This window comes from Pristis pectinata, chromosome 21 (genome assembly GCF_009764475.1).
Source record: "Pristis pectinata isolate sPriPec2 chromosome 21, sPriPec2.1.pri, whole genome shotgun sequence".
Classification (NCBI taxonomy): domain Eukaryota; kingdom Metazoa; phylum Chordata; class Chondrichthyes; order Rhinopristiformes; family Pristidae; genus Pristis; species Pristis pectinata.
Genome location: NC_067425.1, coordinates 14,004,006 through 14,021,810, shown reverse-complemented (window position 1 = coordinate 14,021,810; position 17,805 = coordinate 14,004,006). Strand labels below are relative to the sequence as shown.

The 17,805-nt window shown below is 37.2% G+C and overlaps 1 protein-coding gene across 11 annotated transcripts in view; it reads left to right on the top strand.

Annotated features, from left to right (window-relative positions):
• The window catches only part of git1 (G protein-coupled receptor kinase interacting ArfGAP 1), a 161,690-nt gene that overhangs the window by 88,539 nt on the left and 55,346 nt on the right, over window positions 1-17,805 (top strand). For 10 of the 11 annotated variants that reach the window (XM_052035340.1, XM_052035343.1, XM_052035337.1 and 7 more), the window contains exons 5-9: window positions 562-648; window positions 3,102-3,232; window positions 4,414-4,508; window positions 7,174-7,216; window positions 17,664-17,690. In XM_052035340.1, coding sequence (XP_051891300.1) covers window positions 562-648; window positions 3,102-3,232; window positions 4,414-4,508; window positions 7,174-7,216; window positions 17,664-17,690 — 383 coding nt within the window. The remainder of the gene's footprint in view (window positions 1-561; window positions 649-3,101; window positions 3,233-4,413; window positions 4,509-7,173; window positions 7,217-17,663; window positions 17,691-17,805) is intronic. The other variant, XM_052035342.1, reaches the window with a different exon arrangement.

Below are 17,805 nucleotides of genomic sequence, written 5' to 3'. Positions count from 1 at the left end.
TCTTGTGAAGTTCATCTTTTTGTATCTGATCGCATTAGTTCATGGGAAAAATTATTAACTCAAGACTACTTTTGCTATCTATGATTAATACTTATGCCCTGATTTAAGTTGTAAGTCTCCATATTTATATTGGAGTAACATCAGTACTTGAGTAACGTCAGTGCTAGAAATGGGATGTATTTATTAAAACCGAGATATTGCGGATATTAGAAATCTTAAAATAAACACTAAAGATGTTGAAGATGCCCAACAAGTAAGGCAGCATATGTGGAGAGAGAAACTGTTGGCACTTAAAAGCAATGAAATTACATCAAATGGAAGAAGTTTTAAAAAAAACAAGTGTTAAGACACAAGAAGAGGAAGGCAAAAGTCCCTTTGTTAATTTAAACAAACTTGACAGTCTGTTGTAGTGTTTACAATTTAGATATATAAATTAACAAATGTATACCCTAATATAATGGGGCATGAATATTTAACCTATGGATCTCCTTAATTATCTGTAAGATGTCACTGAATTGTATTATCATGATTCTAATATTTGTATTTTTTGCCTTGCATCAGCAATTGCACTCCAGTGTACGAACAGGGAATTTGGAGACGTGTATCAGGCTACTGTCCCTGGGAGCACAGGCCAATTTCTTTCATCCGGTAATGTTCATTTTGGAATCTGTTTTCCATAATTCATAGCATTCCGTAATCTTTATTCATTATGAAACTATAGTAAGCCAGGCAGCACCAGAGAGGGAGAAAACTACTGATGAAAGGTGCCTTCCAACATGTTAACGTTTTCTTATTCAGGCACTGATGGGCCCTCTTTGCATTACTTTTATTTCTTTAACCTTTCAGTTTCATTTCACCTCATCTTGATTTTAGCCAACAAAATCAATACATTCTTTTATGTCAGCCCTTACTTTGCTAATTAAAAGTTGATCACATCAAAGGGCTCAGTTCCTCAGCTCAAACAGAAACAGTGAAACAGTCACCTCACACATACTTAATCTTGAATTGTTGCAGAGAGCCACTTCACTAGCGTGAAGCACCTTGGACTCCAATAGCATGACCTGAGTGATGGTAGGGTCCCCAGCGGCACAGCAAAGAGCCTTATCCACTGCCCCCCCCCCCCCCCCCCCCCCAACAAAACATCACTAAAAGTTTTGGCAAAACCCATCTTGCAGTTTTGCCAGGAGGCAAAATTTGTTCAGGTAAATTATTTAGAAATCTTGAGGAGGGCAGGGGGGAGAAGTAATTTCCCTCCCTTTTTGCCTCCTAATCCACAGTCCTATAAGCCCTATCAAAATCACTGAGGTTCTCAGATCCTGTACCAGGCACGAGATCCAATTGATGATTTTCCTCAGCATAACTTGCAGGGATTCTAAACAAGCCTGAGTGGTTCAACAGCTGGACTCCATGGTGAAATCAATGACCATTTACTAGTGGAGTGAACATCAGATTTGGCATTCTAAATCTGTCATTAAATCCAGGACTTGCATGTTCGCCTGGATATTCCTAACATGTGTTTAATTGTCTAACTGTCAGCATAAGCCAGTGAGATCCGGTCCTTTAAAACACAATAGCTCATGCACTTTGCTGTTCTGTGCCAAGTCGCTTTCTTTTCAATAAAACATTATCAGTATATATCTTAATCTTTAGTTGATCGGCAGTCTGAGTTGGTATGCAAAACTAGTTGATCTAATGGCAGAATTTCTTTTGTTCATAACGATAAACTGAAATTATAAAGCTTTTTTATCAAAATAAAAATTCAGTTGTTTAAATCTGCTGCACGTATTTCAGTTGGTGATTTCAACTCAGTAGAGTTTGGCTCTCATGGTTTAAAGGTCAGATCAAATCCTTTTATGCCCAGATATCTTTTTTTGCTGTCAAATTGTTAGCTGTGCTTAGCTACACAGTAGTGAGTAGAGCAGGGGGCTAAGCACGTAGCCTTGAGGTGCTCCTGTGTTGATGATCAGTAAGGAGGAGATGTTACCAATCCTCGCTGATTGAGGTCTGCCGATGAGGAAGTCAAGTATTCAGTTGCAGAGAGAGGTACAAAGGCCCAGGTCTTGAAGCTCTGATGAGTTTGGATGGGATAACCGAGCTGTAGTTGATGAACAGCAGCCTGATGCAAGACATCTGAATTTGGATAACATAAATGTCTTGCAGTAGTGAAACAAGTTTGTCATTTTTACACACAAACTGATGGCTACTTATATAATATGTTACTTGTTTCCTTTTCTATTCTCTGAAAATTGCAACACTGCTTCCAAAAATGTCAATTACTTTTGCTATATTTTACGAACAAAATTGTCGGGCTACTGTTCTGTTATCACAGTCAATCCTGATCAAATCTAAGCACATTTTCACAATTGGCATCTAGATTTTGGTGGAGATGAATGGAGAATGATAAAGCACAGTCCTCTGTTTCTGTGTTTGCTCTTTGGTATGGTTATCTAGAGATCCCTGTAGAAACAAAATTCCCTTTAAAGTTCAATTCCATATAGGAATTCAGTATTCACTTTGCATGCACTATCTTTTCAGGCTATTTCATTGGCCCTAAATGTGCTCGAACTAAATTTAATAAACAGTCTGTAATTCTGACTTTCACTTATCTGGTACAGTGACTATTGGACCATTAAAGAAACAGCATTTTTATTCATGTAAATATGTTCTGGTGATTGTTTGTCATCTTTGAGGTGATTATCACTGAGACTAAAAGCCTCTCCTCAACTGCTGAAGCATGCCTTCAACCTTTTGTCAAGCACTCCTTGAATCAAGTGTAACATTTCTACATGCACCTGCTTTCTGTGTTGGATGGTATTGATAATTTTTCAGTAATTTGTTTCAAATTTAGTCCATCTCATTCTGAGAATTGGCTTTCAAGAGCTACATTGAGAATGTTCTTATTTTCACGCATTCATTCCTGTGTAAGATGCCATGGAAGATTATTGTCAAAATGCTTCATGGGATGAAGTGGTAGCTACTTGAACTGTTAAACCCATGTATGCAACATTAAAAATGGAGCAATCCTTTAAGTCAGCTAGTATGATAGAGTTCTTGTTTGATTTTATTAAAGATTTAAATAGTTTTGATTTTCTACTCATTAGGAGAAAGGTACCACTCCTTTGCATGTAGCTGCCAAAGCAGGACAAATACATCAGGCTGAACTTCTGGTTGTTTATGGTGCAGATCCTGGAGCACCTGATGTCAATGGTAGAACGCCAATAGATTATGCCAGGTCAGTGGAACGGAACAAAAATCGTCAATCATTCTTCACTTATGTCATGTTTAACTTGCTGCCATAATGTATTGCTCTTTTTTTTATGGAGTAGGTTTAGAATTACTACTAATTGGAACTGCATTAAAGGTGTGGGTAAGGAATAACAGTGCTAGTGTTGACAACTGCTTTCCATAGCCCCTTAAGGACTGAACTTTTGTGTATATTTTATTAGATTCTGCTTAATGCTTTTGCTATAGAAATAGATCAGTCAAAAAGCATTATTATGAAAGATTGATGTAGGTTGCTCTTATGAAATCTTGTTAGTTTAAATCCCCAAAGTTTTTGCCCTTGGCACTTAGGAGAAAGCACACTGATTTACTATGACTAAACTAGTCTTATCAGAAATAAAAACTCATTGGAAGTCAGTTTTGTGCAATCTGAAAATGGTACTGGTTTTGAAGAGCATGCCATTCATACAATATAAACATCAGTACCCTTGATACAAAAGCAGATTTTTAAAACAGCAGTTCTCCAACATGGGGCAGGGGCAGGAGAAAGTGGCAATGACAGCCACTCAGACTCCATTTAGTCTTAATTTTTTTTTCATATTGGAAGTCTTCTGTGCTGTGTAAATGATATTCCTGCAGGTTGATTGTAAAGGTTCTTAACGTAGGGGTAAAGACCCTCTAGGAACTAGTTTAGATACTATGAATATATACTACCACCTGGATCAATGCCAAATTTGACTTGTAGTTATACATCAACTTAAGTTGTTCTTTGAGTTTTCAAATAAAGCCAGGGATCAATACAGAAACTGCAATTCTGCAACTGTGTAAAAGCACCTTAAACTCCATACAGCATAAGATGACTTTCGTTTAAGATCCTTATCCTAGCATGATCTAAACATTAAACTGCATGATGGGAACAAAATAGACTGGATCTGGAACTAACCCATCTTTCTTTCATTCTTTGACTGCATCTCAAGCATATTATCGCTTCAGGATTTGTGGGATTTTCTAAATTTTGATTAAAAAGATAGATTAATTCTGCATGATGGTTTAATAATCTTAAGTATAATAAATTTATTTTGTTGCATGTCAAAAATTAAAACTTGTGTATCTAATGTACAAAATCTAGACCCACGAGCTCTAGCTCTTGTCTCCCTGTGACTAATTGTGATTTTTATTTTAACCTTGCAGACAAGCAAATCACCATGAACTTGCTGACAGACTGGTAGAGTGTCAATATGAACTTACAGACAGATTGGCATTTTACCTTTGTGGACGGAGACCAGGTAAGTAATTTCTACAAAGCCATCTGGTCTACTATATATGCTATGAATATGGCCACTAGACAAATGCAAGTGGAACACCAGAGATCTTCCTGTTATTAACAGTGTAGTAATTCATTTGCTTGTATTGTACAAGGTGGATAAATTCACATCTTTTTTAAATCCAGAAATGATCAATGAATATCATTTGTAGATACAAACTTCAGCTGAAGCTTGCAGTTATCCAAACTTCATCTCATTGTTTAGCAGGATCAGCTTCATTAAGTTTATTGCTTCAGGACTCTCATTTAGCATGACTCTGTTCAATACTAATTAGAGCAACAAGTTGTAAATGCCAATTTTTTTGGTATTCATTTACAGGATTGAGCATTGCTGACAAAGCTGGCATTTGTTGTCCATTCTCTAACTTAAATACTATTTCAGAGGTGCAGTTAAGAGTCAACTGCATTGCTTGTAGGTCTTTTCCCAGATTGACCATACTTGGTGAGAATAGCAGATCTTCACCCCTCAATCATTAGTGAGCCAAGTTGTTTTATGATTGGGTACTTTCAAGGCACCAATACTAATTGCATTTTCATTGAATTGTATCTAAATTCCCTAGTTACAGATGTGGGATTTGAACTTGAGTCTAGGATCTTTAGTCCAATAACATATCCACGATATATCATACTCCTGAGGTTTTTTAAAACACCAAATACAGAGTCAAATAAGCAGTTATTTTGAGGGCAGAAACTGTTTTTTTACTCAATGGGCATTGGAAGTATTTTGCAGTTTATTGTAAGAAAAATTACATTAACAGTCTATAGATGAATTTGGATTTAAGTGACCTCACAAGCCCTCTCCAATCACCAGCAATACTGCTCTGCAAAGTGCCATTCAAAATAACTTGTATTTACCTCTTGCAAGCGACTTGAAGCTAATCAAAGACATGTTGCAGTGCTCCAGGATGAACTTGCAATATCTACAAATCATTGCCCATCTAAGTTATGATTTTTGGCATTCAAATTTTAGTTTGCTGAATTGTGTCAAAGACTTCAATTTCTGGTCATCATCACATTTGGTCCTTGTCTCTCATTTTTGCCTCTGACCTTATAAAGACTTGATTGCTAAGGAAGACATAAATAACAAAGGTGAGACGCCCTAACGAGAGGTTGCATTTTTGAAGTCACTGGTTCTGTTCATTGCTGTGGCATGATGACCTATCTCTCATATCAGGGCTGAGATTCAGTTTCTTTCCAATAGTGTATCTCAATCCTAAAATAGTACAATATGTAGCATTAAAACATTAGAATAAGTGAAAAAAACACAAGATGGTATAGTGCATTATCCCATTATACTCCAATCTCTTGTAATTTAGTTTACAGTGTCTTGAATTTGGCTGTGGAAAATGTTACATTTGGCAGATTATTTTGGGAGTCTTGGTTAAATTCATCCACAATATTGAAATGTTTTTAAATAGGCACAAAATTGATTGCCTTTACCTGGAGAGGCTGGGAGTTACAAAGTATGATTTATAATGAGAATTGAGAGCTATTTCAGAGAATGTTTTGTGCTGATCAGCTTGTGTCCTGAGCCTTTAAAGCCTCATCCCTAACTACTACAAGGTTTATGAAGAGTGTGATGGAAGACTTGATTATCACCTGAATTTTGCAATAATATTCAGAGAGCTTATTACCATCTTGGATAGGTCAGTCCACTTAATTGACTTGTTGCCAGACCAGATTTCCACCCCTTCACCCATCCTTCCACCCCTTCACCCACCCCTTCACCCACCCTTCCACCCCTTCACCCACCCTTCCACCCCTTCACCCACCCTTCCACCCCTTCACCCACCCTTCCACCCCTTCACCCACCCTTCCACCCCTTCACCCACCCTTCCCAGCAACTATTCCTGAAATCCTTGTTAGATTCTAGCTGGATTCTAGTTAGATTCTATCTTCAAAAGACACTGCAGCATCCTGCCATAGTTATGTCAACAGCACCTTTCAGCAGGACAACCTCTACCACCTGCAAAGACAGAAAATTATGGAACTGCTATAACTTCCAATCTTTTTTCATGTTGGCATTGCTGATTGACTTTTGCTGTTCTTTTGTTGGTGTTATAATATCCTGGAATTTTCTACCTATCTTTCTGCAGGGGCATCACCAGCGTAAGGACTGTAGCACTTAGTAGCAACCAGAAATAAGCAGTTTTGTCTTCAATGCTGACTTCCAAGAACAATGCTTTAAAGAAAAAAATAACTGCAATAAATGCAACCTTAGAATCAATGTATAATAGAACCCACTTAGCTCTGGGACATGCATTTTACAACACAGCAAGTATTTCTATCGTAGAAACCAATAATACCCAAATTTTGTCTAGCATCTTGTCATAAGAATCAATGTAGTAAGTTTGTAGCAACTTACTGAAATTTTGGCTAAGTAAGTCAAATCTTAAAATTATTATGGCTATGGTCTTTTTAAAATAGTCCTATTTTGATGTTTAATGGCTTATATGTTTTGTACAGTCTGCTTCAAGAGCAGTGGGAAATGCTATTTACTTTTCACTGAACCTGAAACCTAGTCTCCAAGGATTATTTGCTCAAGAGCTAAGTAGACACTTTTATGTAGGCCTTTCCCCTTGGTGGTTTGTTATCTCTAAATTGTTTTTGTTCTCCTTTTTCCATAGATCACAAAAATGGGCATTATGTCATCCCCCAAATGGCCGATAGGTGAGACTCCATCTTGCTTCATTTGTGAAGGATTAATAGTTAATTGAGAATGTGCATGTTCTACCTCATTGACACAGAGTCACTCATTTCACAATACTAAAAATCCCATTTTATTTGAAAGCTGATACCTTTTCCATTTCTTTAAATTTACTTTGGTTTCAGTGATGTCCCTGTTTCAGAATTTAGTAAATCTGTTTCATTTCTGGCCTCTACTCTGCATTCATTTTGGTTCTAAGGGTGGATTCTTAAAATAGTTTTGCACAGTGATTTTTCTTTCCAGATGGAATTCTAAGATGTATAAGATATTTATCTATTAGTCACATATACATCAAAACACAGTGAAATGTGTCTTTTTTGCGTTACTGAGAATGTGCTGGGGGCAGCCTGCAAGTGTCGCCACTCTTCCAGGGCCAACATAGGTTGCCCACAGCTCCTAAACTATACATCTTTAGAATGTGGGAGGAAACCGGAGCACCCTGAGGAAACCCACGCAGACACGGGGAGAACATCTTATAGACAGCGGCGGAATTGAACCTGCATCGCTGGCGCTGTAATAGCGTTACACTAACAGCTACGCTACGTGCATGTTTTTTTTTGTATTTGGAAAATCATGAGATTGCTGGTCATTAATCATTTTCTAATTGGTGTAGAGAAGTTTCTGAGAATGGATTTCTTGATTACAGTTTGACATGGTGCTGAAATCCTCTTTCACAGAATTTGCATATACGTTGAGGTTAGTGGTGACAGAGGAAGTTTTAATTCTTTGTTTCTATGCTTGATTAGTCAGCACTAAAACTTATTTGTTACCTTGCACAAAGAAAAGCATGTCAAATACAGGCTCAATCAAATGCGCACTTTTTTGGGAAATCCATCAGTATCTTTGTTTAAGACTTGCTTGACTGGCGTTCTTCCATTCCTTGTCATATTGGCTTGTTAACATTTTGAAGTCCTATAATTGTGCAGGTGATAATGTTACAATTATACACTCATACTGACATACAATCCCTCAGACTTGTATGTTATATTTTGGGGTAGGTAAACCATAGAACCATACAGCACAAAACAGGCCCTTCGGCCCACCATAAGTAAATGCCAGTTGTCCATTTAGCATAAGTCAAACTTTATTCTGCTGCATATACTTAAACCTTAAGGATCTTCCAGGTGCAATTTCTTATTTCACATCATTCTAGGTCAAAACATGAATTTGTAACGCAGTATTTCTTCATAAAAGCAAATGCTTCCCCATTAACTGCCGTTTTGACATGTATTCTCAGCATTCACATTCAGTGTGCTACACTGGCTTCCATTCTGATTTGTTTTGATACTCCTTCAGCCCTGTAAATACTTAAGTGGAATGTTTATTTCTGTAACTGTACAGTTACATAAGTAAAAATTCCACTTAATTGGCTACAATTCAAAACAGTTTACTCACTTCATACAGGTGGTTCAGTACCATCTATTCAAATATTTCTGCTTTTCAGAGTATTCAAATTGTGTATGCTTCATGGAGTTGGAAGGTGAATTTTGTTTTCAGTAGCTCTGCAATGGTTTTCGCTCCAGACTGGTGCTTGACGTGCATTAGTCAACTTAATTCACTTTTCTCTGAATGCTTAGTTGCTCTTATGAAGTGTTTATAGCACAGAAATATTCATTCTGCCAAAGAGTTCTATGCCAGTATTTATTCCGCATGAGCTTTTCTTGTCTTTATTCCCATCACTATATCCTATTCTTATCTCCTTCGTGCTTATTTGAAATCCCCTAGGTGTATCCACGTTATTCAGCTCAGCTATTCTAAATGATAGTAAGCTCCTCATTTTAACCACCCTCTGGGTGAATTATTTTCTCCTGAATTCTCTATTAGATTTGTTTCTGACCATTGTTTTGGTCTCTGAAAGTGGAAAGATTTTCTCAATATCCTTCCAAATTTTCTGATCTTAAATCTGAATCTGATCTATTTATCTTCTCCTTTCTGGAAAAAAAAAGGCCCAGCCAGCTCAGAATTTTCTGATATGTATAGCCTCTGTTGATAACATTCTAGTGTTTATTTTGCACTCTCCAGCATTTCTACATCTTTTGTAATATGATGACCAAGGTGCTCTACAGCAGGTCAAATGTTTAAAATAACACTTTTTTTCAGTTCTTTCTCTGTAGAAGCAAACTACCTTTCAAAAAAAAAATGGCTTATTGACCTGCTTGGCTGCTTTTCTGTATTTGAACCATGATAGTCCGTACTTGGTTGCAGAAACTGGATTTTTTAAAAATTTAAAGCCAGCCATCATATTTGGTTCAAGAGCAGTGAAGCCATTCCAATGAAGGAAATCAAATCTCAGTTAGCATAATATTGTCCATACCCAGCACCTAGGTTAAAAGCAGCTTTGTCCAGGGCCTGGGATCAAATCACCTGCTGATTAGGCAAGGATTAGTCTTTTTTTCCTCCACAGAAATATTTAAAATTAATTAAAAAGGCCTATGTAAATGTGAAACTAAACTGCAAAATACAGATTATCTTTAATTGGAGTTGGTTGCCGTCTGCAAGCTGGTGCTTTGTAAGATTTTCTGGAGTAACTTCAAATTTGGTAAGAAGTTTCATGTTAAAGTGGGGCTACCAGTTTAAGTTCTGGTATATTGTAATTTGTTGTGAAGGTGTTTCTATAATAATTCTGTTATGTCTGTCTTATAGACCTTTGATTCAAAGGTCTTGTACTGTGTCACTGCAGTTGCTCTTTTATAGTGAGGGTAAGTTATCCTGCAGATTGCATTCCAAAGGTGAGCAGTACGTAAATGCTCAATGCAGTAAATATGCAGATACCAATAATGTGGTTCTTGGCTTCTAATTTTGCCAGTAGATTTTCAAATGATAAAAGTATTACAATTATTAATGTACAATTTACATTATTTTTAGCAAATGCACTTGAGAGGCTGTATGTGTGACTGAGAACCTTGAAGTTGATTAATTATCTCCATCTTCCTAAGTGTTACCCTTCTCCTATCTCATAGATATCAGGATCTGTGCTTCAAAGGAGATTCTTTGATTCATACTTGGTATATGGGCAACACTGGCATGATCAGCATTTAATGGCCATCACTAATGGTCTTTGAGAAGGTGCGATGTGCTGATACTCAGTGCTGTTAGGTAGGGAATTCCAAGATCTTAGTCCCAGTGATGACAAAAAAAAAGTATATGTTTCCACATGAAGATGATGTTTGGCTTGGAGGGAGATTTGTAGGAGCTTGGGTTGAGCTGCTGAAGTAGTGCTGGGAAGTAAGACGTCTGGATGGTAAACACTGTAGCCATGTGGATGGAGAGAGAGTATATTTAGGTGGGTGGAGTGTGATCACATGGGTTGCTTGGTTAAAGATAGTGTTGACCTCTTGAATTGTAGTTTGTTATTCAGGCAAGTGGAGAGTATTCCATTTCTCCTGCCTCTCCCTACCAAGTAATTGCAAGTCTGGATTTGAGGTGATTGTGTGGCTGGTTTGGTTCATTTTCTGCTTCTTGTGATCTGACCACATTTCTTTGTCCTTCCCCCATTCAAAGGTTTTTGATAGGAAATTAATGATCATAGTGTCACAAGAAAATGATCATTGTTGTTGCTCTTTTTGGAAATGGTCATTGCCTGGCACTTTGCAAATGTAAGTTGCCACTTATCAGTTCATGGCTGAATGTTGTCGAGGTGTCTTCTCATGCAGGGACCAACTGCCTCATTTATCTGAAGAACATAAAAGGTAGGGAACAGTAGGACACTTGGTCCCTTGAGCCTGCTCTGCTATTTAATAAAATCATAGCTGATCTAATCACTGTATCCACACTGCATTCCCATTTGCCCATGGTAGCTATTCATCCCTTGTTTATCAAGGATTTACTTCTGCTTTAAAATGAGCACAAAAACTAGCTTCCATTGCTAGTTGAGGTAGAGAGTTCCAAAGACTCATGACCCTGTGACAAAAAAAGTTTTGCCTCTGTCTTAAATGGGCAACCTCCTGGCAGTTCACCCATGATGAACCCATCTCTCTACATCAACCTGCCAGGACCCGTCAGGCTCTAGTACATTTCAATCAAGTCCGCTCACTCTTCTAAGTTCTAGCAGACACAACTCTAGCCTGTCCACTCTTTCCTCGTAAACCAACCTGCCCATTCCAGCTATCTGTCTAGTAATCCTGAGAACTGCTTCCGGTGTACTTGCATTCATCCTTAAATAAAGAGAGCCCTGATATTGTATATAGTACTCTTTCCAATGCCCTATATAACTGGAGCATTTTTGAATTCTCCTTTTGATTTCATTTCTCCTCTCAAACAATAGCATTGTTGGTTTTCCTTGTTACTTCTGGCTCTGCATACTAGCCTTTTGCGAAGCAGTCATTCAGACACCCAGTCTCTACCCATTTAATGTTTTTTATTTTTCTGCCAATATGGACATTTTCCCACATATATTTCATTTACCGGGTCTCATCCACTCACTCAGTCTATCTATATCCTTTGTAGCCTCCTTTTGGGCTTCTTCACAACTTGCTTTCCTACCTGTACATAATCCATGTATGGAACTAACCACTATATTGTCCACTGCACCATCCCCATTCTAACCATCCTTTCCAATGCAGCTGAGAGTGATTGGGCCTAGGACACTGCCCTGAGGAATTTTAACAATGATGTTCTGAAGCTAAGATTGGCCTCTGGGAGCCACAGCCATCTTGGTGCTGAGAATCACTTTAGCCAATGGTAAGTTTTCCCCTTGATTACAGTTAATTTCAGTTTTACTGGGACTATTGATGCTACACTCGGGACCAATGACACCTTGACTGCAGCAGTCACTCTCATCTCACCTTTGGAATTCAGCTCATTTGCAGTGTTTGGATCTAAGTTCTAATGACCTGTAAATCAAACAATATATCATTTGAGCTGGTTATTGATGAGTGAATACAGCTCGATAGCACTTTTGACAATATTTTTCATTGTTTTGCGGATGAATGAGAGTAAGCTGATTGCCTTTTGTGAATGCAACTTATCTGGGCAATTATCCACATTTCTAGATTCTGCAGCAGTATTGGGGCTGAGTTGTTTGAGGCACAGCTAGTTCTGGAGCATGTCTTCAATACAGCTGGGGTGTTATCAACTTTTTCTGCATGTATTGTGTTTTTACATTTCTTAATGAGTGAAATCAGTTTCATTAAATACAGTTTCAATAGTTACAATTGCATGGTTTACTTCAATATTTTGTATGTAGATAAATAGTTCTATAGATTTACGTTTGTGTAATGGGAGCACATCTTACCTGACAAGACAAACTCTGCTCAACAAGTTTTTGAATATTCAAAGTAGTTCACATCAATATTCTAAAAGGACAAATCACTCAAGGTATATTTTTATCACAGCATTGTGAGGACTGACTTGGGTCCATAAGTACCCCAGTTATTGATTGACAAAATAAATATGCCTGTGACAATGCTTGATGTGCTATGTGGCAAAATAGACAATCTGGAACCTTGATCTCTTTTGCAGTGGTGTAAAATATCTCAGCTCAAGATGTCTGAGGCCAGGTTTGATATAGGCCAATTAACATGGCTCTCTTGTCTATATTTGTCCAATGCGTGCAAAAGTGTCTCATGGCCATATTAGTTTCCAAACCATATCTCTTGAGTTGCCTTCTACTGTGAGCTGGTAGTCTGCCTGCTTCACGGAGGTAGTGTTTGCTTAAGCAGCTGTCTTTGTAATTTCAAGTCTAATTATTGCTTATTAGATTTGAACAATTTGTAGGTTGATTCTTGTTTATATTGATGGCTATATCTTGTATCTTATATTCTCTGATTATAGCTGCTTCTCCCTAACTGTAGAAAGGTGTGAGTTTGCAGTTAAGCCTTTGTCAGGTTTTTGCTTGATAAACCTCTGAAAGACCTCCCAATTTCAGTACAAGTACTTAGCTCTAATTGAAGAGAACTTCACAGTGTGGGCTAGACTGACCCTTTATGTTGAGTCCAAATCCAAACTCCAGGCCATTACCAGGTTTCTTGTTATGTCATAGTAACTGAGTAGTTTGGGCTTTCAGAGGGTAGTTAATAAGCAAACACATTGCTATGGGTCTGGACTCTTACTGATACCAGGATGGGTATGGGGAGTAGATTTCCTCCCCTAAAGGAATATTTGAGAAGCATCTGGGTTCTTACAGCAATCTAGTTACTTCATTATTGTCATAAATGACACTGGCTTCTTACTGAGGTTGCTCATCTAATTTTACTTTGGAAGGTTGAACTTTAATAGTGCCAAGGTTTTTTGATTAAAATAGGATAGCAGGAACCTTCTGGCTTAATCAGTCACTGCATGTAACTATTAAGTAGTTACGGTTATATGCAATGAAAGTTAGTTTCACTTAAAAAGTGCTAAATAATAATACGATGTTTGAATAAAATTCCCTGTTTAAGGTCTATGGAGGTATAGTTTATGTATAAATGGTGACTGGTTTTAACAGGGTTATATTCACACCTGTAGAGGGTGCTGTGAGTATAAATTTGTACATAAACGCACCCAATATAGCAATCTGCATTTAAAGTTGACATGTTACAAGAGATGTGGGAATATGGGTGGAAAGAAGCCAGTTTGATTTTAAAGGGGTTCATGAGAAGTCGTATAGCAAAGTAACAGTTTGTGCACCAGAAGAAAGGATGATGCAATTTGCCCCATAGCTAAATAGGGAACCAAAGTCACAGAAGTCAATACATTTTGAGGTTCAGCAGTAAAGCAACCTGAAGGTATTTAAATAAAGGAATTTAAAAATCGAGAGCCAAAAATGGTTCAAAATCAAACAAAACCAACTGCTACAGAAGCAGTTGACAAGATGCTTTTTGGTTGAAAATGTAACTGACCCTGTTGCCACTCCTACAAACTACTGTGAGCCATGGGATAGGGCTCTTTCCAAAGTATCAGTTTGAACAGTTAGCTACCCCAGTCTTCAGCAGTCAGCAGCTACATAACCACTGAAGGAAAAGACCTATCGCTGCTGATGCACATCTTGGTGCCCAACATTATGATCTTTTCCAGTTTCCCCTCAGCCCATACTGCCTCGCTCCATCCAACACACTCTCTCTCTTATTTCAAATTTTTAGATGGTAACTCGCCTTCTGCTACTCTCCCCATTCACTTTTTTGTTCTTCTCTCTCCCCACTATATTCACTACTTTACTTGCTCCCCTCCCCTTATACAACCATCCTCCTCTCTTGGAGCCTCTCCCTCCCCCCCCCCCCCCCAATATTCCTCCCTCAGAGCTATTGTTTAGACCCCCCCCCCCCCCCCCCCCCAAAGCCTCTGTTTTTTCATCCCATCTTTTGTCAGAGCTCTTATTCTCCACCTCACCTGGGCCTCATTCTTTCTCTCCCTTTTGCTCTTAGGATTATAGGATAATTTCCCCAAGGTTTCTTTTCTCCTACTAGACTTTGAGCATTAATACTCCTATTAATCATTAGAGAAAGAACACAAGAATGAAGTCTGAGATCAGATTGCTGAAGTAAAATTTTCTGACTCTATTTTAAAGAGTCAAAGTGAATTGCTGTTTCAGAATATTGCCAATCGTGACTGGGAGTTAGTGGCCGCCTCCTTTGGTGTAATATAGTTTTTTAAAATGTGATCCCTCAGAGAAGTGACTTTAATGAAAACATTTATCCAGTTGTCTGTTTAACACGTTGATCATGTTTGGGAAAAGGTAAACAATTTTGAGAACCACCTAAAATAAAAGAAAATATTGAAAACTGAGGAAAGAAGAAAATTCAGCCTCCAAACAAGAACTGCATGAAGAAAAATAAATGTCTGTTATCCTGTGGTCACACCTGGTACAGTTATGGAATATGCCACTTGAGTGCACCCAATTACCTGATATTAGCAATTTAATAGTATTTTTATTACTTTACAACAATTCTAATGATTCACGTATTTGCATAAACAAGTCATAATGTAACAAACTGGCTTAGAACTGCCTTCACACCATGCAGTCTACTTTTCATCCATTTCAGTTACTTAAGATTATACTTTGGAGCATTCACAATGTGAGGTACAGAAATATATTAAAATCATGATGCTTGTAAATTTTGTGAAACCTATATGTTTGCATTTCCAATTCTCTGCTTCCTGCAGACGTTTGAAGATTTGCTGAAATTAGTGACCCTTTCACTTGATATTTATTGGCATCTTTAAAAACTAATACAGTAAAACTCAATAAACCAGCACACTTTGAACTTTGGATCGGCAGATTTTCTGAACTAAATGTTACTCCTATCACTCCAACACACCTCTTTTTTTGGTGTTCTGGAGTAGTATAACGCATTTTCCAGTAAACCCAGTGTCTTTAAAGAGAACATGAGGAACAAAATCCGGCGAGGTTAATGGGAGTGCAGGAAACAGAGCCCAGGTGAGTATAAACGCAGGCTCACTGGGTTTATAAACCCAGTGAGCCAGATGCAGAACCATCAGGATATCTGAATAATGGAAAGCAGATTATGGAGTTTTACCATAATTGTAGAAAGATTCAACCTTGCATTAAATGTCATATTTTTAAACTTTTACTCCAATCAGTCATTCTTCCTTTAAATAGATGGAATTCTGAGCATCTGCATTAAATTGCTGTAAGATCTGTCTCACTCAGTGACTTTTAGATGACTAAAACTGAACACTGATTAAAGGTTGCTTTCGATCTCAAAATGCATATTTGGATCAAAGTTTTGAAGATTTTAGCAAGTATTACTGTATATTTTAATTACTTTGTGTCCGATATGTGATCTGAATAATCTTTTGAAGTAGCTGAAAAATGTTCCTACGGCTGTAAATGGTTGAGAATGTATGCAAACAAAAGCTTTTTTCAATTTCTCAGTATTTGCAATAAGGCAATCTTTGTGGGAAGAATATGTTTGGAATGTTTATTCTGGGGGATTAAGAAAAAGAGTCAGAAGCATAATTTTTCCTTTAATGCAATTATATATGCTGATGTGAAGCATTTCATTGTTTAATGATTGTACAGTAATGGGCCAGACCTTTCTCTCAAAATAATAATGAGGTTAATGGTGCATCGTTATTTATGTGCATTATTATTTATGCACAAATGGTGTAGGGACTTGATGTGCAATTAAAAATGAATATCTAAAATTGCTATCTATTTGCCAATAGCTTCTCAAAAACATCTCACTGGTAAAATGCTTTGTGAATGCTGTGAAGTTTCTGTATTTATATGGGACACAAGCTAAACAAAGTTAAATCTTAAATCTTAATTTCAAAACTAGATATGCTTTGTTAATTACTGACAATCAACCTAGCTGGTGCTCATAAGTAAGGAGACGTTAAAAGTGTTAAATTTGATGTTAGAAACATTTTAGCATTTGTTTCCTTAATTTAGTCTTTATTTCCCTTGTTCTTGTTCTGAACCTAATTTGACATTGAATTTAGCTTCTCTGAATTTACACACGGTTATGTCTTTCAAATATATTTCAATCTTCCTGATTGGTTAAGAAGGTATCCAGTTGCTTGATCTGTTACTTGAATCCCATATGCCCTATTTTCCTTGCTCAGCTGAAATCAGCTCTCACTTTCACTGCTTCCATTATTTTGCTTTTATTTCACACTTACTAATACACTGTACAAAATAATTTAATATCCCTAAATGCAAGTGTAGTTAAAAACATTTGCATGTTATAGGAAAAAAGTTATTCTATGGAAAAAATTTCCTAAATGTATGCTACCTTTTTTATAGAGACCAGTTTACACAATTAATTTCTTTGAACTAAAACTAGTCGAACCCTTTTTGGGGTGGGGGGTGGGGGGAGGAGGTAAGCCATGAATTAATTTAGATTAATTCCTTGTGATCATTACTGATGATTTGGTTATGTTTTAACAACAGGGGTTATTATTGGAGGGAAAAAAGGTCCGGTGTATTTGTTATCCTGCCACACTTCAATTGTTTCTAATGATACCACAGTTTCCTGAGCATCCTAACTTTTTCTGACTTTTTAAAGCTCTATTCGTATAAATGGCTTTGAAAATTCTAATGGTCTCACTTTGGCAATGCACTACCAAAATAAATGTTTGCATTGCATATGAACTAAAGTTTGGGTGAATAAAATCAAGCAAATTTGCAGTGTACTTTGTTGCTCTATGGTGCAAATGAAATGGATGATGAGCTTTGGTTGTAATTACATTATTTTTTTATAAACACAAATAGTAATGCAACTAATCACAGCAGTATTTTGTTGAAGAAATTGCCCATGTGTCGCCTTTTTATTGTTTTCAACAGTAATGCAACAGTAGAATAGTGTTGAATGAAGAGTTTTTTTACCCTAATCTATCCATGTCTCAAAGGATGAATATGTGTTTAGACCTGAAAGTAACCGATAACCCACAAATATTCTTAGGTTCTCACTGGTTGCTTATTCTAACAGATTTTCCTGTTTTTCCTCCTTTGCATTCCTTGGAAAATAGAACACGGCAAAAATGCATGACCCAGAGGTATTTTTCATTCATTTAGATCTTCCATTTGTTTACGAAGCATGCCAATATTACCTAAACTTAGAACGTTGCTTCTCTGTATTACTTGCCTGTGATTTATTTCTTGCCAAAATAC